General features: G+C 46.6%; 1 protein-coding gene across 6 annotated transcripts in view; it reads right to left on the bottom strand.

Annotated features, from left to right (window-relative positions):
* Positions 1–4,697, bottom strand: part of CNBD1 (cyclic nucleotide binding domain containing 1) — a 222,372-nt gene extending 217,675 nt beyond the window's left edge. For all 6 annotated transcript variants that reach the window (XR_008554555.1, XM_028137827.2, XM_028137830.2 and 3 more), the window contains exon 1: positions 4,567–4,697. Coding sequence is in view for 5 of the 6 variants with exons in the window: in XM_028137827.2 (XP_027993628.2) it covers positions 4,567–4,654 (88 nt within the window). In the remaining variant the exon portion in view is untranslated. The remainder of the gene's footprint in view (positions 1–4,566) is intronic.
* Between the last annotated feature and the right edge of the window lie 18,647 nt (positions 4,698–23,344).

Genomic DNA, 23,344 nt, shown 5'->3' with positions numbered 1-23,344 from the left:
AACCATCAGAGCTCACAAAGGAAAACGGCCGACTTGCTGGAATTAGCACAGACACGGTTACTAAGCAAGCAGGACACGTCTCCGAAGAGAAGCCACAGACAGAACATGAGTCCGAGCCACTGCAGGCCAACAGGCTCGCGGCGTCCACTCGCTCTGTTCAGCTCTGAGATCTAACCAGGCGCTGATTCTTCATCTTTAATCGCTTCGCACACGGAGTGTCCTTGGGAGACACGACAGGGCAGCACGTGCCTCGTCCCTGGGATTCTAATTAACATGCTCTTTTAACTCCCTGTGCTTCCTGGGCTGCTAAAAACAAAACCACCTGAGGGGGACTTTGCTATCTTTTTCACAAATAAAACCTGTACACTAGGACCTGTGGCTTTTGACAAAATTACATTTTTTAAATTACGTTTTTATTGATTTCAGAGAGGAAGGAAGAGGGAAAGAGATAGAAACATCAATGATGAGAATGAATCATTGATTGGCTGCCTCCTGCACACTCCCTACTGGGGATCAAGCCCACAACCTGGACATGTGCCTTTAGTCCAGGACCCTTTAGTCTGCAGGCCAACACTCTATCCACTGAGCCAATCCAGCTAGGGAGACAAAATTACATTTAATACTTATTTAAACTCACATGGAAATACAAAACATTGACTATGTACAAAAAGTTTTTCACAATAATCTATATGTATATATAAACAGGGAATATGCTAATTAGCCAGGTGTCACTACCACTCAGGAGAAGGCTGTCTCACGACCACTCAGGAGGAGCTGCTCGTGCAGATGGGCAGGAGGGGACTGCGTGCCACCCCCAGCCCCAGCGGCCGCGGGGAGGCTGCAGCTGGGGGCAGGCCAGAGTGGAGACACAACACACAGGAGCACCTGCCCCCAACCCAGCAGACGCAACACAGCGGCCGGGGGCGTGCTCTGAGCAGCTGCCGCGTGACTTGGATCACACCCCCACCCCAGCCTACACAACACGGCAGCCGGTGCTATGCGGGTCAAGCATGGATCCCGACCCCCTGCGGGGCGCCTTCCTCGCACGGCAGGAGGGTGGGCGCCTCCTCGCACGATTTCAATCGTGCACTGGGTTTCAAGTAAAAGCATAGAACAGTAGCATATGTAGAAATTAATTTGCTTTAAATAAAAACTTTGTCTAACACTGTTCAAAACATAAGTATACTCTTCAGGGCCTCAACTGCTGCCTGAGACACCTTTTCACCTGGAGACCATGGTCATTAATCTATACTAATAAAAGAGTAATATGCTAATTAGACCGGGAGACCTTCCAGGAGACCTTCCAGAAGTCCTTCCGGACAAAGCCATGGTGGCTGGGCCGAGGCAGAGGTCATTAGGAGAGATCAAGCCAGAAGGGGAGGACAGTTGGGGGTGATCAGGCCAGTGGGAGGGGGGGAAGTTGGCAGTGAGCAGGCCAGCAGGAGAGGCAGTTGGGGGCAAGCAGGATGATGGGGGAGGCAGTTGGGGGCAAGCAGGCTGGCACACAGAGAGGTTAGGGGCAATCAGGCAGGCAGGCAAGTGAGCGGTTAGGAGCCAGTGGTCCTGGATTGCGAGAGGAATGTCCAACTGTCAGTGAAGTGGGATCAGGCCTAAACCAGCAGTTGGACATCCCCCAAGGGGTCCCAGATTGGAGATAGTGCAGGCTGGGCTGAGGGACACCCCCCTGCATGAATTTTGTGCACCAGGCCACTAGTCTATCTATATAAAAGTCTAAGTGACGGTCGCAACCAAACAGGCTGCGCGGGGCATCCAGGCTGGCAGGGGGGGCAGTTGGAGGCAACCAGGCCAGCAAGTGGGTGACATTTTGGGGTGATCAGGCTGGCAGGCAGAGGCAGTTAGGGGTGATCAGGCTGGCAGGGGGGGCAGTTAGGGGTGATCAGGGAGTCAGGCAGGTGAATGGTTAGGAGCCAGTGGTCCAGGATTGTGACAGGGATGTCCAACTGCCAGTTTAGGCCCGATCCCTGGTATTGGGCCTATACCAGCAGTCGGACATCCCCCAAGGGGTCCTGGATTAGAGAGGGTGCAGGCTGGGCTGAGGGGACTGAATTTCATGCACTGGGCCTCTAGTCTATATAATAAAAGCCTAAGCGACTGTTACGGCGGAACGACCAGAATGACCGGTCACTATGATGCACACTGACCACCAGGGGGCAGATGCTCAACGCAGGAGCTGCCCCCTGGTGGTCAGTGTGCTCCTACAGAGGGAACACCACTCAGCCAGAAGCTGGCTCACGGCGGGTGAGCACAGCAGTGGTAGAGGGAGCCTCTCCCACCTCCACAGCAGCACTAGGAGCAGCTAGCCGAGCAGTAAGGAGCAACAAGCAGGTGGGCAGTAAGGAGTGAGGGGTCCCAGACTGCAGAGGGAGTGGGCCTGAGCCCACACAAGAGGTCCCAGACTGCGAGAGGGTGCAGGTTGGGCTGAGGGACCCCGACGCCCATCCCCCAGGGGGCACAAATTTTGTGCACTGGGCCTCTAGTATATATATATATATATATATATATATATATATATATATATACACACATACATACATACTAGAGGCCCGGTGCACGAAATTCGTGCACGGAGGGGGTTGTCCCTCAGCCCAGCCTGTACCCTCTCCAATATGGGAACCCTTGAGGGATGTCCGACTGCCCGTTTAGGCCTGATCCCACGGGCAGTCAGACATCCCTCTCACAATCCAGGACTATTGGCTCCCAACTGCTTGCCTGCCTGCCTTCCTGATTGCCCCTAACTGCTTCTGCCTGCCAGCCTGATCACCCTCTAACCACTCCCATGCCAGCCTGATTGATGTCTAACTGCTCCCCTGCCAGCCTGTTTGCCCCAACTTCCCTCCTCTGCCAGCCTGGTAACCCCTAACTGCCCTCTCCTGCAGGGTTGATCACCTCCAACTGCCCTCCCTTGCAGGCCAGGTGCCTCCCAACTGCCCTCTCCTGCTGGCCATCTTGTGGTGGCCATCTTGTGTCCACATGGGGGCAGGATCTTTGACCACATGGGGGCAGCTATATTGTGTGTTGCAGTGATGATCAATCTGCATATTACTCTTTTATTAGATAGGATAGAGGCCTGGTGCATGGGTGGGGGCCAGCTGGTTTGCCCTGAAGGGTGTCCCTGATCAGGGTGGGGTTCCCTTGGGGCGTGGGGCGGCCTGAGCGAGGGGCCTGTGGTGGTTTGCAGGCTGGCCATGCCCCCTGGCAACCCAAGTGGAGGCCCTGGTATCTGGAATTTGTTTTCCTTCTACAATTGAAACTTTGTAGCCTGGAGCAGAGCCAAGCCTGGGGCTCCGTCTGTGGCCGGCAGCCATTTGTGTTGGGGTTATAACTGAAACTTTGTTGCCTTAAGAGGGTGGGCCCGGCTAGGGTGTGAGGAAAGCTTTGCTTCCCCTGTTGCCAGAGGCAACCCTGGCCTGCTCTCTCAAGCTCCATTCTTCGGCCATTTGTTTGAATTTGTTTACTTTCTATAATTGAAACTTTGTAGCTTGAGTGGAGGCTTAGGCCTGGCAAGGGCAGGCAGAAAGCTTGGCTTCCTCTGTTACCTAGGAAACCTTGCTCTCTGTGGCTGTAGCCATCTTGGTTTAGGTTAATTTGCATACTCGCTCTGATTGGATGGTGGGCGTGGCTTATGGGCGTGGCTTGTGGTGTGTTGGAGGTATGGTCAATTTGCATATTTGTCTATTATTAGATAGGATATATATATATATGTATACACACACACACACACACACACACATATATATAGTAGAACTAACTCTCACAGGAAGATAAAAGAATAGATAAGTTAGTTCTTCAGTCAATACTATAAATTTACCCTACAATTAAAATAGTATACAATTCAATAAAGTAATGTTCAATAGACTAAATGCTTTATCTCATTCAATATAAATTCACTTATTTTTTCATTTATTTCATATTAAATAAAGTAAATGCTGTTTTGAAGTTGAAAGGGTCACAATTGTTACCTTCATTGCCTAAAAGATGTTTTTAAATCTCAGCTATCACTAGGACTACTACATATGATTAATTCAGTCCATTGGTAATCAAATAATAGATGTATAAATTTGATAGCTATGATAAGAAGTCTTGAGAAAAACATTCTGGGTTTAGGCTGACTATAGAAAATAAGAAACTGTCAATTGTAGAAACTTGAAAATATTTAACTTTACATTTATAGTCCCCATGATATTGTAAGTCAATGACTGCAAAATAAAATGAAATAGGAATAAATTTCAGAGCAAGAATAATGGGAACTGTCTTTTTTATTCCTTGAAAATGTAAAGTGAGGCAGGGCCGGGACACCCTGAGCCTCTGCCTCTCTCCTCTTTAAGTGTGTTTGCTGCCGGAGGCCTCAGGGTCCCCACATCGGAGCCTCGTTTTACAAAGCAGAAGACCTGAGACCAAAGGAACCGAAATGGCTCCGAGGACACAGAGAATTTGTGCGTCTGTGTTTTCTGCACCCACTGACAAGCTGTCGCTAAGACTGTCAGTTCCCTCCCAACCATCTGAGAGGCCCTGTTCTAACGTCTGGGCACCCTGAGGCCCGCTCACCTGGCACACTGCGGGGCGCGGGAGGCGGCACGTTGTTAATGGCCTTCATGTGGGACAGGATGGCCGAGGAGAGCGAGGACACAGGCATCCTGGCGGCTCAGAGGCAGCTGAGCACAGCAACCGGAGAGGCACAGGAGCCCTCCTCGCGCTTCACAGAGCAGAACCCCGAGGTGCCCCCTGATAGGCTGGTGCCCCGGAACCTTCCCAAGGTCCTCACACGTGTGCCAGTGCCTGAGGGGGCGGCCGGGAGAGGGGGAGTGAAGAAGGGAGCTGTAGCTCACAGGGCGCTCGAGATGGCACAGGGCAGAGCAGGAGCTACTTTCACCCTGAGCCAAAGCCCCCAGAGGCCGCAGCTCACACGGATTTCCCGAGTTCTTGGAAGAATGAGTGCATTTGGGGAAGGTGAGACTGGGGTGCCTGTCCTTCTCGCCTTCCTCACAAGATGAAACTATTTTATCCGTGAATCCCCACAGTTGTTTTCTGTCTGCATCCTTCAGAAAATACCTATTTGGGGGTCTCATGTGTAAATAAGGATGTCATTTTAATATAGAAATAAATCACTATGAAGATGAGTTCAGATGCAATTTTATTTTTAAAAATTAAGAATCATTCTTGAAAGATATAATGTTAGACAAATGCTGTCTAAAACACAAATAAGCCCTGGTGGGTGTGACGCAGTTGGTTGGGCATCGTCCCATGCACCAAGTGGTCACTGGTTCGATTCCAGGCAGGGCGCGTGCCTGGGTTGTGGGCTCAATCCCCAGTAGGGGGCATGCAGGAGCACCCAATCTATGTTTCTCTCTCTCCCTCTCCCTTCCTCTATCTAAAAATCAATAAAAACATATTAAAAAAAAACAACAACATACAGCCCTAATCGGTTTGGCTCAGTGGATAGAGCGTTGGACTGTGGACTGAAAGGTTCGATTCCGGTCAAAGTCACATCCCCAGTAGGAGGTTTGCAGGAAGCAGCTGATCGATGTTTCTAACTCTCTATCCCTCTCCCTTCCTCTCTGTAAAAACTCAATAAAAATATATATTAAAAAAACATACAAATAAACTATCTTTCTTAAATAACTTTTGGTAGTCTTCACCAACAGGATGGAGTCAGACTGCACCCCAGCCCTTTCTATAACGAATGTAAATGTTCAGAAGGAGAGGCAGTGGCGCGGTGACTATTTGAAATCAGCACATGTTACCAACTGCTGATGATTATAAACGAAAAACATCTTCAGTGAATAATTAAACGTTAGACAATTATGTAGTCCTGAAAACCACGGAGATCAGAAACCTTGTCAGACGGGATGGCATTAGCCATGTCCAGGGTGGCGTTCTGATGAAATTGTTCCAAACACATTCACTATATAGCAAAACTTTAAAAATACATTCTCTTGCTGACTTTAAAATTCTTTCCTTTTATAGACAGTCACAAACAGATGGCATCCCCTCTGAGGAGAGATGTTTCCTAAATAAAACAGAGAACAAGCACAAAGCGTTTCCGTCACCAGGGACGCTAACTGGGTCGGCATGTGGAGCATTCATTTTACTCAATTACAACGTGACGAGCCTAGTGTGTAAAGTCTGTGCAAAACCGACTGAACGTCACAACACACCCGTGCTCCGGCCCTGTGGCTTTATTGGATCAGCGCTTTCCTCGGTAACACGGGGAGAGACGTCTAACTCGGCATTCCGTCCACATTTCTGTCTCGGGAGAGTGACAGCTGAGAACCGCTCACGGGTGGACTGTATTCCCATTCCCGAGCTGGGTGGTGTCCTGCATCATCTCTTCCTTAGTTCGATCTTTGCAAAAGTCAATGAGGCAGAAACTGATATGGTCCCATTTTATAGATTTAGAAACAGAGTCTGGCTGATGATCAACAATTTCCCAGTCTTCCAGCCACTGAAATCATGTCCAGGATTCGCATTCTGGCTGACGCTTCGGCCTGCTGGTCAGCATCCCCTCAAGCAGAGGAACACGTGGACAGGCATTTTCCTGGGCTCTGACAATGTGAGGCCTCTTGTGAGAAGCAAGTGTGTGTCACTGTGGACACTGGCGGGCATGCGTTTCTAGAGCCACACTCTATCCTTTCTTGACTTTTCTCCAGATAACGTTACTTTGAATTCACAGCATTTCACTCTGCAGCTGCTCGAGTTCATTTAAATTTAAAAGTGCAATATCCACTTTCAACCCCGGAGGACAGGAGCCATAGCTTCCTGACCTAAAAGGGACAAATTAATAATGTCCCTTCTCTTTCTTCCTCTCTTGCATTTCCTTGTGTGACTTACTTATTCTCAAAGACCCCCCGGCTGTGTCCACACACGCCCAGAGAAGCTCTGAGCGGGGTCACACAGGTGTGCCTGGCACACGGATCCTTGTCCAGTCCTGTCTGGGCACATGTGTGCTTTCTAGCTGGGGGATCACGCGGCCAGAGGAGTAAAGACGCAAGGGCACGGGGCCTCCTCCTCGGGGTGAACCCACTGAGCACCCTCCGTTTCCGGAGCACAGCAGTCCCCGTTCCACCCGCGCAGCAGACAGAATCGACTCCCACCTCAGGCGTCCACGCTCACCTCTCTGAAGGTCACATGATGAGTTGGGAACACAGTCACGATTGAAGCCCGGGGACAGTTCTTTGCCCGCCACGCCTGCCTCCTGGTCTGCATTCCTTCCCTGGCGCGTGGATGGAGTGACTGGTATTCCCCTCTTTACCCACTCGCTGCACTGCTCCCGTCTACCCACTGCTCTCTTGCACGCGCCCTGCACGGCACCTTGGTGGTTTCTCTGGAGATTTTAGGAGGCTGTTTAGAGGAAGTGGAAATGAGGCCAGCTACGGGAGGAGCGAACGGTCGTGGAGATCCATTCACAGCACCTAGTGAGTCCCGTGTCCTCGTGTGTCTTTTCTAACGTAATCTCGTCATTTAGGTTTGACATTTCAGATATTTGAACTTGAATGCGGTGCCTGTGCCAAGCTGCCTGGGGACGCCTGCTGAGCTGTGCTTTTCCCCAGTGATTCAAGAAAGAACATTCCTCTCCTTCATTGCAGCCCAGCCTGCCACGCACACTCCCACAAATCACTATGATTTGCACCCACAGCACACTATCAGCATGAAGGGGCCTGTGCAACTTGCAACTTCTGAAATGGCCTGTAATATTGTAAATCACTGGACCGTGCTGGTATAAAATACGACTTAGGGAAATATCCATGGCTCTGCATTTCCTCCCTGGAGAACTGTTAGTCACGTTGATTGTTCAGAAAGAAAGCCCGTGCGGCCATATTTCTCCAGGCGTTTTGCTGTCAGTGGCTGATGTACACTTTAGTGCTCACAAGCCACTGTGTCTTTGAACAAAACACATATACTTGTCCGTTCATTAGTAAACGATAGGTCATGTACCAGAGAGCTGAGGTCCATGTGAATATTTTTATTAAACATTATTTTGTTGCATGGTATTTGCAGCAAACATAGATCAGATTTATAGGCAACGACATGGCTCAGTGGAAGCAAATCCCTAACTTATTAGGTCAAGCACAGGACAAGAACAACTACCCGGCACACCCGGGGACACAGCTTCGGAGCCATCCATCCTGGTGCTTTCTCTATTTTCTGTGATACATCAAATTATCTTTCAAAATTGCGCATCATTCATTTTTTTGATGGGTTGGATCTAAAAAAAAATTTGTCCTTGCTGTTTTTCAGAGCTTGCACTGCAGCTGCCTCTATCCACCCTGTCGGCCGGGTGTGGTCAGAGGAGCAGGCCGGCGGGGTGAATGCGGGACACAGGACTGACTGCAGGGATGGGGCTCACACTCTGCAACCCCCGGGCATGCATCGCTCCTCCTGTAGCTGACCTCATTTCCATTCCTCTAAGCAGCCTCCTGAAATGTTCAGAGAGACCACCCGCAGGACGCGTGCAAGGGAACAGGACAGCAAGATGGCCAAAATGGCCTCAGTACCACCTCCGGGACCGTTCTTCCAAGCTCACAGTCAGTCATAAACATGCCATCAATGGCAGAATGCTTACCGCAAACATTAAAAGCGATAAACAACCTAATCAAATCTGGAAGAGGTCTATAAAATTTTATATGGAGGGGGATTGAGGGGAGTCTACCTGTTATGGGTTGAATTGTGCCCTCCCAAAAAACAAAAACAAAAACAAAACAAAAAATACAGTTTCAGTCTGTGAAAATAGCCCGAGAGGACGATGTAGCTGGCCTACACAGATTTTACTTTGGGCTTCACGAGCGGGCACACTCCACGCGGCAGTCCTCCGAACCTGACACCGGGCACGAGCAGCTTCTTCCATGGGAGACGGTGATTGGGAGCAGGGAGGGTATTGCACGAAGCTGATTGGCTGGGGCCACATAGGTGACCTTACTTAGAACGAGAAGTCATTACGATTCTTGGCAATTGGTGACTTGCTGGCTGGACACTCCGCGTTTCTGGTCAGGGAACATTTATAGGAACGTGAAAGCTACCTATGTTTCTGTTTGCTGCTGCAGCATTTTGGGCCTAGAAATTAATTTCGGCAACTCCTAACCCAGTATCTCTAAACGTGCCTTATTTGTAAGTGGAGTCTTTACAGAGATAATCAAATTAGAATGAGGTCATTAGCGTGGGCCCCTGTGTGGCTCAGTGGTTGAGTGTCGTCCCATGCACCAGGAGGTCACGGATACATGCCCGGGTTGTGGGATCCATCCCCACTAGGGGGTGTGCAGGAGGCAGCTGATCAATGTTTCTCTCTCATCAATGTTTGTATCTTTCTTTTCCTTTCCTTTTCTCTCTATGAAATAAAATAAAAACACGTCTTTAAATAAGCTCATTAGAGTGGGCCCTCATCAGTATAGCGGGCGCCCTTATAAGAAGGGGAATGTTGGACATTCGCAGAGGGCAGCGATGCCCTGTAACAGGAGCAGTCCATCTACAAGCAAGAACCTAAGGATGCCAGGAACACGGGAAGCTAGAAGAGGCAAGAAAGGATTCTCCCCACAGTAGTCAGAGAGCCAGTCCTGCCCAACCCTGGCTTCCAGACGTCCAGCCTCGAGACTGTGAGACAATGGATTTCTGCTATTTTAAGTACCCCAGTTTGGGGCCTGTTACAGCAGGGCCAGCCCCATTGCATAGCATCATTCCCAGTATGGTCCTCACAGCTTTTTCTATGGCATCCTTCCTCCCAGGACACTGCTGCAGGTTGGGGTGTGAAGGCACTGAACTTCCCTGAGGCACCCCCTCGGGCTAGCTGTCTTACCCCGCTCCCCCTGGAGAACCGGCCCCTGGGTGTGGTCTGCGGACTCTGCCCACAGCACCTGGAAAACCCCGCCCTGGCTGCCTCACCTGAGCACACCAGGTCAGAACAGTTCCCCAGAGGGACAGAAAGGTCAGCCAAACGTTTCCAGATAACTAGCTTACACCTGTAAGCACCAAACATCTCTTCCAAATTTTCACCATTTTAGATGGCAGTCTTTCTAAAATATCAATTAATTAACTAATTAATTAACCGACGCTGCTGGTATGCGCGTGGATTTCGGGTTATCATGAAGAGCACCAGTTGTCATGCTGCAGCAACATGACCCAGCCGCTGGGAGCCGTTGAGGGGCGTGATGCTGCCGGCATCCACTACACGGACCCGTCCTTTCATTTGGGAGAAGGCTCTCCGAAGCTCACACTTTGTAAATCCCTGCAGTGATCCTGGCCTCTGTTATGTGGCAGCTTCCCCCCTCCTCATCTGTTCTTCCCATGCAGCGTGGCCAGGGCTCTCAGCTAAGCTGGCTTCCTGGACTCGTATTTATGAACCCAGAGATGAACTGCCTGAAACGTCCTTCAAGGGAAGACCTGTTGCCTCGGCAACAGGTTTAGTCTCAGCCACAGAGAAAGCTGCCAAGGGTACCCCTGCCCGGGGGAGCTCATGTCCTCACTGATGCACACATATGGAGATAGACACACAGATTATAGATATTGAGAGTGATAGGTATGCATGTATGTGTGTGAGACAGAGATGGGATGTATCATCATTCCGATGGTTGGTTGATTATTTAAGATCTCGCAATAATTCTTGCTGCATTTCATTATATTTGATGAGACCTATCTTTGTAAAATGTTATTATTGTGTTTTAAATAACCACATTGTTTTTCTAAAACTATTAAAGCCCTACCTCACAGATTTTTTTTAAGTTTTTAATTATTAGTAATTTTCATTGTAATTATATAAATATGTTGTTTCTTGATTAAATAAGAATTAATTTTACTTTTGGACTTAACTGACAATTTAATTAAAAGGACTTTCATCACAATTGGACTTTTGTGTCAGGTGCTTCTTGGCAAATTCAACTGATTTAGATACTTTTCTATTATATGTACTTCTTTCTTGGGCAATTAAAATGAACTGCGTATTTCTTAGCCGAGCAGTGGCTTCACGCCGGGTAGAGAGGGAGACCTGCCCAACACTGGTTTCCTGTTCAATGCAGATGTTTTGAATAATATGCACCATATTTCCCTTAGATTGTCAAATGCTCAAAAAAAAATCATGTGCTTTTAAGAGTTCTACATACAATTGAATGTAACTGGGTCCTGCAGTTTCTTGAGCATGATGACATGATGATGATAATGACATGATGATGATGATGACATGATGACATGAGGATGATGATGATGATCAGGAGTGTGTCTGAGTGAGATACGTGTCCAGGAGAAAATGAGTGAGGTTGTGTTGGCATCAGTCATCACTAAGAACGTATCAATAGTGCATGAATCATTTAGAAGCCGCAAAAAGACCCTTGATGTTATACTATTCCATATTAAATTATACTTATTGAACTGAAATCAAGTAGAAGACATGTTTTGAGCTCCCAATTTAGAGTGCCTTATCTATTTTAAGTCTTAAAAGCAGGTGCTCTGGGAAAAATAGCATAAAGATTCCTGGCTGAACATGGAGAGACTGTCAAGCGGAACGGTTGACTGATGATGGCCTAGTTGACATGTCTGTTCTTAGCTGTATTTTCAAAAGCATCAAAGTCATTCTGCAGCCTCCTGGTAAATTGTCAAATCTGTCTGGAATTGCTGTTGGATTCGGGTCATATCTGTCTATTCACAAAAAGTTTTAAAAAAAACTACCAATAAACTTTGGCCTTTGAGTTTGAGTTCTCGTCAAAGAGAAGTTGTATATTTTTTTCTTTCCTAAGAGCATTTACCCTTTTAGTGAATTGCCTGAATTATGCGCTACAAAAAAAGAAAATTTCAGAATGGGTTGAAAACAGTATAACAGATATCTGAAACAACTAAGAATTCAACCAATTTTAGGTTAAAAGAGATCATTTCATAAGAATTACAGTTTTAGAATTACTACTTATGGTCCAATTGATGTAAAAGGCACTAAAATATCATGAGAATAAAGATATAGCTAAGATGTACCTAACTGAGGATTGAAACTATATAGAGGGGAAACTAACCCTAATAAGTCATTTTCTTTCTTTGGTTTAATTCAGGGGGCATAAGCAGAGAGCCCCAGAGTAAGGAGCAGAATAGTTATTTGAATTCCTACCCATTGAGTGAGGTAGACGAATCCAGTAAGTTCAGGAGAGGCGGGTTACAGAGGAATAGGGGCCCAGAAAAGAGGGTGCAAGAAGGACTCAAGCAAGTTAAAGAGAATTATTAACCAGTACACGGCACCAGCAGCAAGAATGGAACCCAAGACTTCTGAAAGAACTTACTGTAACCGAGTGTGCGCTGGTCTCTGGGTGCTGTATGCCAGCTAACTGGAGTCATTCAGACGCTGACATGATTGCTGACCCTTTTATAAATGCAATACTGGAAAACATCTGACTTATGATGCATGTATGGCCACTGTTAGAAAAATGAAAAGATCCAAGAGAGTGATCGTTCTAAATACCTCTGAGTGTGAGTTCTAGACCCTTTGACAAGGAGGGCCTCTTTCTTCTTTTGTGTCTCTGACAGTGTTTTCTGCGTACAATTCTGATCTTGGGAGACAGAGTAGCCTTCATTCAGTTCCACCTGGCATTCTCCATGTAGGAGTAAAGATCAGGAATAAATTTAAGATGAAAGAGCTATTATTCATTGATGGTTAGATATGTCTTCAAAGAATCTTATCAGGGAAGTATTTCTTAAGCCAAATACTACAGGATTTCTTTTCTTAGGTGAATACAACCTAGAGAAACATGAACAAGCTAATAATCACCCGAGTTTTCAGAATAATGTAACTTAACAAAAGAGAAATAATACCATTTTCCCATAAATCATCCTGCTTCCTATTAATATGTGTGCCTTTTAAAATCATAACCATAAAAATTCTGTAAAGCCAAAGAGGGAAAATCAAGTTATAACCAAATACTCATGAGTATTCATCACCACCTCCTCCTAAATACAATGTATGTCATCCCCACATCACAATTGTTCTGTGGGTGATCTGATGCTTTAGGTCAAAAATTGAGCTGCTGAAATAAATACCTCTAAGGAGGAGGTGATAGTGAATTTGCAATCCTCTCATTACTTTAAAATTGGGAACAAGGCTAGGTCATTGGGATCGTTGGGGTGGGATATGGTTGTAAAATTCAGTTGCAGCATGAGTCAGAATGAGTGTGACTGACAGTGTTCATTAAAGTCACACAATGAGTAGACAAAGCATGCAACTGGCATCAGAAAGCAGTGCAACAGACAAGGCATGAGGAAAGAGCTGGATCTGGGCTCAGGAGCAAAGTTCACTGCCACCCAAAGAACCAGGTCCGGTCCAAAGGGGCCACAGGAGAATGGAGAATGTGAGCTTGTTCCCTGGGAGAACAGCAGTTCTGAGATGATGCGGACACACCGGACCTTTATCTCCAGAGCCTAGACCAGTTGGACTTCTCCGTGCTCTCTGGAGGCTCCCCTTGGGACAAGAGAATCATTGCCAGTCCTTTAAAGGTATTTGAGGCTAGTCATCTTGCCTAAACTTTTGCGGAGCATATTTTATTTCTTGTTATATCCCCCATACATAAACGAGTGCCAGGCACATAGTAGACAATAAATATTTTACGTAATGCACCCCTGACTTATCAGAGTAGGTGTGCCCTCAGGGGTTCAACACTGTCAATGGGCCTTTACAAAGTGGCACAGCAATACTGTTTCCCTAACACACATGTAACATTGACAGTTTGCAAAGCACCCACCAATGTCATCTCATCTAGTCTTCACTGCCATTCCGAAGTAAATACTAATTATAACCATCATTCCATTGACGTGAGAAAGCTAAGCCTCAGAGAGACTGAGTGACTTGGTCAACTGACTTAGAGTAAGTAGAGGAATTAGGGTTAGAAATTAGATTTCTTAGATCCAAGTCCTGTTCTCTCCTCCTTGAGTTATGATGTTTAAAGTTAGAGAAAATACCGTAAAAAAGCATATATTTAACCTCAGGCAAGTTCTTCACACACATGGGCCACATCTTCAGCCCAACATCAAATGCGACGCAGACCACAAACAACACTGGCTTACAAAAGGAGGCATTTGCTAAAAAGGATCAAAGAGAAAAGCACTATAAAGAGGAAAACAGCATGCATTTATGATTTTATAAAAGACTAGAGGCCCAGTGCATGATTGAATCATGCACATGTAGGGTCCCCTACACGCTTTCGCTTTTCGCGGTGGAGCCTGGTGCCGGAGCAGACAGGCACCCAGCTCCCACGCTTATGATGGTCCGCAGCCACTGAAGGGGGCTACCCTGCTGTTGAGAGGCGCAGGGTAGCCCCCTGAGCCTCTCAACGGCCGCTGAGGGGGGCTGTCGCGGACACCTGGCTACCCTGCCGTTGAGAGGCACAGCTGGGTGTCCGCGGCAGGCCCCCTCAGCGGCAGCGGATCTGGCCGTTGAGAGACACAGGGGGCGGGAGTCCCGCCCCCTGCACCTCTCAACAGCAGGGTAGCTCCCCTCAGTGGCAGCAGATCCGTGCCTATCAATGGCCAGATAGGCCACCCTGAGTCCTGCCCCCCAGCCTCCTGCCGCCCAATCGTGGGCGTAGTGGAGTGATGGTAATTTACATGTTACTCTATTATTAGATAGGATGTAAATAGCCCTAGCTGGTGGCTCAGTTGGTTGGAACATTGTTCAGTACACCAAAAGGTTGTGGGTTTGATTCCTAGTCAGGGCACATACCTAGGTTGTGGGTTCATCCCCAGTTGAGGCACATATGAAAGGCAGGAAGGAAAACACATCAATGTTTCTTTCTCTCTCTCTCTCTCTCCTCTCCTCTCCTCTCCTCTCCTCTCCTCTCCTCTCCTCTCTTCTCTTCTCCTCTTCTTTCCTCCCTTTCTCAAATCAATAAAAGCATATCCTCAGGTGAGGATTTTAGAACATAGCTTTCCTGTATTCCTAGAGTACATTTTGGCATGCCTTGTCCTTGTGACCACTGCCCCATTTAATTTCTTCTTTCCAAAGGTGAACAGGTATATTCAATTATAGTCATGGAAATCAAGCCTTCAACTCTTAGTTACAACTAGAGGCCTGATGCACAAAGATTTGTGCAAGAATGGACCTGCCTTCCCCTGGCTGCTGGCCGGAGCTGTCTTTCCACCTTTCCGCCTTCCCACGCTGCCCGGGGGCCTGGAGTGGCTGGGGCAGTGTGGAACACCTGCATATGCAAATTAATCCACCATCTTTGTTGGGTTAATTTGCATACTCACTCCTGATTGGCTGTTGGGCGTCGTGAAGGTACAGGCAATTTGCATCTTACTCTTTTATTAGTGTAGGTAGTCTTCCAATCTTTTCACATAATGTGTATACATTCTATGCACCTGTTCAAGTAGTACTGCTAAAGTAGTGTGTGATTTTGGCAGAACAAAAGCTCCCCCATCATAGATACAATACAGAATGGAACATAGGTAAAGAAAGTGCATGGTGCACATACTCATAAAAGTATCATTAGACTCCTTGCTTAACCAGATTGAATAGGGGAGATACGGGCATTTTCTGTCTGTGACCATACTGATGGGATCGTTAGCAGTGTCGTGGCCATGGCATAACAACACCTTAATCAATACTTCCTAGTCCCCACCTTACATTCCAAAATTGCATACATTCAGGGCTGAGTACAGAAATTAACCACACTTCATTTTAAGCTTCACCCCTATGCTTCAAGTATGCTGGGCACAAATGCAGAAAGCACATAAAATTGATAATTTAGCTCACCTAAGGCCTGGCAGGATGGGACATATGCCTTCCCAGATTAAAAAAAGAAAGAAAAGAAAAAAGAATATAATTATAATATAGTTAGGATTCAAATTCAGTTTTGTTTATAGCAGGTAATTCCATTTTCAGATTAAGTAAAATTCTGAGTTTCTGCTGAAAATCTGCAGAAATATCAGGGTTTATTTAGGGTTCATTTGCATAGCTCTTGGGTAACCTGGCCAGGGAAATTCCTCAACTTAAATTCAGCTATGTGGACTAAGAAATAGGAGAGTAAGAATCCTTAAAACCCAGTTAATTCAAAATGTCAGTATAACCTGTGCACTGTTATTCATCAATCCACTCATACTTGTATTAACTCACTAACGTGTTTGTATCAATGATATGCCCATTGTCTATGATATACCTCTTATGACTAATCAACGTAACCCCTGACCCCTTGTCCTTCCACCTGGAAAAATTTCTCCCCTCTTTCAATATTGAACACAAGTATCCTTCTCAGACACTTAGGTGCTCAAAGCTCAAACAACAAAATAAGGGCTCATGCTATTCCACTTTCCGTACTTCTTCCTCATTACCGACGGGTCCTCCTTAGGCCAGGAAGACTGTCATCGGCGTTTATTACTGACTTAACTTGGTATGAGCAAGGCGAAGTGCAATGCCTATAACATATTAAACACTCAGCAAAAATCCAATGAATGATCCATTGATTGATTAATTGATTGAATGTTAAGAAGTAGGAATATTACTAGTCACTCAGCTGTTTTGAATCATATTTAATCTTTCCCTTGTCCATTTCCAGCTGACAAAAATAAAGAACAGAAAAGAAAACATTATCAATACATTTGAGTAGTAGATTGTTCCTCTAAAATCTCTCCATAAGGATTAGGTATTTGGGAAGTCTTATTAGGTAATCAGTATTTTCTTCACTTTTATAGAATCTGATTTTCTTATTTATTTACTAGAGGCCCGATGCACGAAATATGTGTGAGAGTAGGCCTTCCTTCCCCTGGCTGCCAGCACCAGCTTCCCTCTGGCACCTGGGAACCGGGCTTCCCTCCATCCCCGGCTTTGTCCAGAAGGATGTCCGAAATGATGTCCGGTCTAATTAGCATATTACCCTTTTATTATTACAGATTCATGACTCGTGACTCATGTTCATGAGTCATGAATATCCTAGCAATAGTGTTCCTGGTTATAAGCAATAGAAATAAATTCTAATTTAAAACCAAGTGGTTGATGGGAAGTGTGTTAGGAAGAGGCACACAGGCTGGGCTGGAGGCTGAGGATCACGGGCCAGGGGCGGAGCCTCAGAGTCACAGAGCCACCTGCTGGCAGCCCCCACAGCACCTGTGCACACGTTTGGGATGGCTCCGCGGCTGCCTCCCCCTCTTCCATTCCTGCATTCTGTGCTCTGTGTACATTTCTCCAGGCGCTCACTTGGCTCCGGTGGTTCAGGGCCACCGCCTCCCAGGGAACGGTGGCTTTCACAGGGGACACTGTCATCAGCACAGCCTGCCCCCATGGAAGAGAGGCAATGCCGTCCAGAGGCAGGGTGCCATTCGGGAAGGAAGTGGATGTTAGCGGCCAGAAACATCGCAAATATTCCCCCACAGGTGTGTAATGCATTTATATACAATGCTGTCTTCAAAAACTGTAGTGATATCCGGGATGAGCAGCTGGGCATCCTGCTGGCTAAGCAGTGGTCTCCATGGAGCTCATTGCTCAAATCACAGAGTCACATCCCCTGGAAAATGAGGACAGGGTATTCTGTGGAATACATGTAACTGCTAATATTCAGTCATGTTTTACTTATAAAAATGGCAATTTTATATGGATCAACCTAAAATTTAGGCAAAACAGATAATAAACCATTAAATTATCAAATTCTGAGAGCTAATAAGCAGGGTTCTTTTTTTTTTTTTTTTTCTGTAACCACTAGAGGCCCAGTGCACTGGTGAGGGGCATGGCCTGCAGGGATTGGCTGGCTGTGGGAGCACCACTCATCCTGGTCAGCCAAGCAGTGCTCCCACTGTAGGAGCACACTGACCACCAGAGGACAGCTCCTGCATTGAGCATCTTCCCCCTGGTGGTCAGTGCACATCATAGCGGCTGGTCAACTGGTCGTTCTGGTCCTTCTACCGTTCAGTTGCTGGGCTTTAATTATATAGGACTAGAGGCCTGGTGCACGAAATTCGTGCACGGAGAGGGGTTGTCCCTCAGCCCAGCCTGTACCCTCTCCAATAAGGGACCCCTCAAGGGATGTCCGACTGCCCGGGATCGGGCCTAAACAGGCAGTCGGACATCCCTCTCACAATCCAGGACTGCTGGCTCCCAACTGCTTGCCTGACTGCCTTCCTGATTGCCCCTAACTGCTTCTGCCTGCCTCTCACAATCCAGGACTGCTGGCTCCCAACTGCTTGCCTGACTGCCTTCCTGATTGCCCCTAACCACTTCTGCCTGCCAGTCTGATCACCCCCTAACCACTCTGCTGCCAGCCTGTTTGCCCCCAACTTCCCTCCTCTGCCGGCCTGGTCACCCCTAACTGCCCTCTCCTGCAGGGTTGATCACCTCCAACTGCCCTCCCTTGCAGGCTTGGTCCTTCTCAACTGCCCTCCCTTGCAGGCCGGGTGCCTCCCAACTGCCCTCTCCTGCTGGCCATCTTGTAGTGGCCATCTTGTGTCCACATGGGGGCAGGATCTTTGACCACATGGGGGCAGCTATATTGTGTGTTGCAGTGATGATCAATCTGCACATTACTCTTTTATTAGATAGGATAGAGGCCTGGTACAGGGGTTGGGGCCAGCTGGTTTGCCCTAAAGGGTGTCCCAGATCAGGTGGGAGTTCCCTTGGGGCATGGGGCGGCCTGAGCGAGGGGCCTGTGGTGGTTTTCAGGCTAGTCACGGCCCCTGGCAACCCAAGAGGAGGCCCTGGTATCTAGAATTTATTTTCCTTCTACAATTGAAACTTTGTAGCCTGGAGCGGAGCCAAGCCTGGGGCTCCCTCCGAGGCCGGCAGCCATTTGTGTTGGTGTTGTAATTGAAACTTTGTTGCCTTAAGCAGGTGGGCCCGGCCAGGGTGGGCGGAAAGCTTTGCTTCCCCTGTTGCCACCGGCAACCCTGGCCTGCTCTCTCAAGCTCCATCCTGCCGCCATTTGTTTGAATTTGTTTACTTTCTATAATTGAAACTTTGTAGCTTGAGTGGAGGCTTAGGCCTGGCAAGGGCAGGCGGAAAGCTTGGCTTCCTCTGTTACCTAGGAAACCTTGCTCTCTGTGGCTGTAGCCATCTTGGTTTGGGTTAATTTGCATACTCGCTCTGATTGGATGGTGGGCGTGGCTTGTGGGTGTGTCGGAGGTATGGTCAATTTGCATATTTGTCTATTATTAGGTTAGATTCTTCCCAATATATAATAGTTACCTTAAACTCAGTGTGTACTGCTTGTCAGCTCTGACCTCTGTTTACCCAAGTATTCACCTTAACTTCCTTTACTAAGTAATAGGATTTCGGTGGTATCTGCAGACTCACAAAGCAAAATAATGTTGTGGTATGTTTTATTCTGATATTATTAAAGTGAGTATATCCTAATGCATGAAAATAAATGGGGAATAGAAAGTAGGCCATGTGGCCAATGGGAATTCGCCAAGAGAAACATTTTCTATGACTACTGAATAAGTAAATGGAATGGCTTCAGAGGCAATTATAGCGCAAAATGATTGTGTGTGATGCTCCAGAATAGTAAGTGGGAAATGTTCTTTTCCAGGAAAGTATAAAACTATGAATGGGAGGGGGAAAGAATCCAAATCAGAAAAGTGCTGTCAAAATTGCAAGCCCAGTCTTCTAGTTCTTCAAGATCGTGGAGAAGGTGGTTCCCATGCCAACTTATTGAAACAATGTTTCCATGCCAACTCAAATGATGAGCAGTAAAGGGGACTATTTTTCCAGGTCTCTCCTTGAGCCAGCTCTCTCACAGGGGTGAGTGAGCCCCATCACGTGGCAGAGGTGCTTGGAGACCCCTCCAACCTCAGCTGCTGAGACCCGACCAGATGGACTCACAATGGGCTGGGTGGGTACACTTGAGACGGCACAGCTCTCCTGAGATTCACAGTGAGATTCTCTGAGCTAGAGTGCCTTGTGGCTTAAAAGGATTCATGCAACTTCTCACTTGCCCAATTTAGTCTCAGAAACTTTAGAAAGGGAGTAGAAAGGACCCCTTTTTGAACACTTCATTTATTTATGCATTTAGTTGTAAGACTTTACAGTACTAAACTTCTTCCTCTTCGATATTTTAAGGATGACATTTAGGTCTCTGTCAGGAATCCCTAAGACCACACATGACTCAAAAATTCACTAGAAAGATTACCACACTCAAAATAACTGTTCAACTCACATTTCTGGTTTATTATAGAAAGAATCAAATTAAAATCAGGGAAGGAAAAGGCTCCTGGGCAAATGCCGGGAGAAACCAGACAGTCCCGGGTGCCTCCTTCAGTGGAGTCGTATGGCACGAAGTCTCCCAGCAGCCATGGGTGACATATGCCATTGCTGCCCATTTGGGCAGCTCCCAGGGTCTGGAAGTCCGGAGTGTTTAGTGGAGGGTCAGTGCCACAGGCATGCGGTGCCTGCCTGCATGACTGACCTCAGGCACTCAGACTCCAACCCCTCACAGAGCAGACTCTTCACCATAAGTCACAGGGTTTACATGCACTATCTGCTCAGACTGGTAGCTCATGCCTAAGGCCTCGCGAATATAAAAACACTCTTGTTGGGCAGACTATCCCAAGGGCTCAAAGCTCATCTCCCAAAAGCTGGCCAAGCATCAGTCCTAAAAAGGAGCTCCTTCTCAGAATGTGCAGGACTTGAGCCCCTGGTGCTGAGTTAACCCTCTCCTGCATGGCAAACTGCTCGTTGTTATCTGAAATCTTCTTAAATGCCACTAATTGTATCTGGGCACATGGCAGAACAATTAGAAATTACATTTCCCAGGGGGAAAATCTGAGGGACATCGACAACAGTGTGGTGGCTGCCAGGGGGAGGGGGATGGGGAGGGGCAGATGGAGGAGAGTATAGGGTGGATAAGTGGTGATGGACAGAGACTTAACTTGGGGTGGTAAACACAATACAGTTGTGTGTTGTGGAATTGTGCATCTGAAACCTATATAATTTTGTTAACCTGTGTCACTCAATAAATTCAATTAAAAAAAAAAAAGAAATGACATTTCCCATCCTCCCTTGCTGCTGATTCTGACTATGTGACCAACCTCTCTCCAACAGATGACATGAAACCCACCATACTGCTTTAAAGAAAATTGCTTTCACTGAGCTTTCTTTGTTTGCTCATTCCTGTGGAACAATGATGGGTCAGCAACCCATGACCAAGAAGTTCTGTATCTGATAATATAACCCAAGAATTCTCACACATGTCCTTAGGGCACATAGATAAAGGTGTTCACCAAGCATTGCTTGAGGCCGCAGCGAATTAGAGGCAATAAAGAAAATGTGGTGTATTCATACTAATCAGAGGCATGCTCAAAATATGGAACAAAGTGAATGACATCAGTCCCAGCCAAACGAATCCCAGCCTTGGCACTAGAGTAGGTTCTGAGAGACCCCTATTTCCCCTCCCCCCAGAGCTTGGTGTCAACCCAGTAGGTGCTGGATTGTGGAGGAGCCCTCATGAGACCTGAGCAGAAACTACTCACCAGCTGTGTGGCGACATCTCTGTATTTTAACCACCAGAATGACCACACAAGGGCACACCAACTGAAAACACCCTGAATGCAGTGCTCGGCATATGATTAGAATAAGTGGACTACATGGTCACAGAGCAACACAGATGAAGAAATAAGAAATAAAATGAGATGCATAGCAAGAAACCATTTATTTATTTATTCATTTATTTACTTATTTTTTTAATCTTTATTGTTGACAGTATTAAAGATGTCCCCCTTTTTCCCCCTTTGACCTCCTCCACCCAGTTCCCAATCCACCCCAGGCCTTCACCCCCACTACTGTCTGTGTCCATAGTTAAGATCTTTGGTTAATCTCTTCCCGCCCCCACTCCCCCCTTCCCTCTGAGATTCATCGGTATGTTCCATGCTTCCATGTATCTGATTCTATTTTATTCACCAGTTTATTTTGTTCATTAGATTTTTTGTTTGTTTATTTTTATTTTTAGATTAAATTGTTGATAGATATGCATTTGTTGCCATTTTATTATTAATATTTTATTTCTTCTTCTTCTTCTTCTTCTTCTTCTTCTTCTTCTTCTTCTCTCCTCCTCCTCCTCCTCCTCCTCCTCCTTCTTCTTCTTCTTCTTCTTCTTCTTCATACCCTTCAACATTTCATATAATATTGGTTTGGTGGTGATGAACTTCTTTAGCTTTTCCTTGTTTGTGAAGCTCCTTATCTGACCTTCAATTCTAAATGAGAGCTCTGCTGAGTAGATTAATCTTATTTGTAGATCCTCATCACTTTGAATATTTCTTGCCACTCCTATCTGGCCTGCAGAGTTTCTGTTGAGAAATCAGCTGACAATCCTATGGGCACTCCCTTGTAGGTAACTAACTGCTTTTCTCTTGCTGCTTTTAAGAGTCTCTCTTTGTCTTTAGCCCTTGGCCTTTTAATTATGATGTGTTGTGGTGTGGGCCTCTTTTAGTTCCTCTTATTTGGGACTCTCTATGCTTCTTAGACATCTAAGTCTATTTCTTTCACCAGGGAGGGGAAGTTTTCTGCCATTATTTCTTCAAATAGGTTTACAATATCTTGCTATCTCTCATCTCCTGGCACCCCAATAATGTGGATGTTAGTATGCTTGAAGTTGTCCTGGAGGCTTCTTACACTATCTTTACACTTTCGAATTAGTTTTTCTTTTTGCTCTTCTGATTGGGTGTTTTATGCTTCATAATATTCCGCATTGTTGATTTGATTCTTGGCATCCTCTGCTCTACTGTTGGATACCTTTAAATTATTCTTTATTTCAGTTAGTGTATGCTTAATTTCTGACTGGGCCTTTTGCATGTATTTGACTTTCTCACTAATATCCTTGAAAGTCTCATGAAGATTTTTGAATAACCTTATAACCATAGTTTTGAACTTTATATCCAAAAGTTTGCTTGCTTCATTTCTTGCATTTCTGACATGTTTCTTTGTCTCCCCATTGGCTGCTTCTTGTGTTTGTTTCTATGCATTAGGTAGAGTTGCTATATCTCCTGGAATTGTTAGAGTGGCCTTGTGTAGTAGGTGTCCAGCAGGGCCCAGTGGCTCAGCCTCCCCAGTCACCTGAGCTGGGCACTCTAGGCAGATCCCTGTGTGGGCTGTGTGCACAGTCTTCTAGTTGAGCCTTGCTTAGTGTTGGCATGACTGAGAGAAATTGACCTCCAGGCCATTGGCTGTGAGGACCAGCTGCAGCCACAGTGGGAGAGCTGCAGTGCAGGAAACACCCATATGGAGCAGGACTTGCTTCAGTGGGGCTTTGGTGCTCACTGAGTGTGTTGCTCGTGGATGTGTAGAGTTGTAATCTGCTATGGTCTGAAGCTATCCACTGGGTCCACTGGCTCTAGGGCCTCCAGGGAGGTGCAAAGTCAACCACTGGCTGGGGCCATCCTGCAGGAGCTATTTCCATTG

Source organism: Eptesicus fuscus, chromosome 19 (genome assembly GCF_027574615.1).
Source record: "Eptesicus fuscus isolate TK198812 chromosome 19, DD_ASM_mEF_20220401, whole genome shotgun sequence".
Classification (NCBI taxonomy): Eukaryota; Metazoa; Chordata; class Mammalia; order Chiroptera; family Vespertilionidae; genus Eptesicus; species Eptesicus fuscus.
Note: the sequence above shows the minus strand (reverse complement) of the source record. Positions and strands in the feature narration are given on the sequence as shown.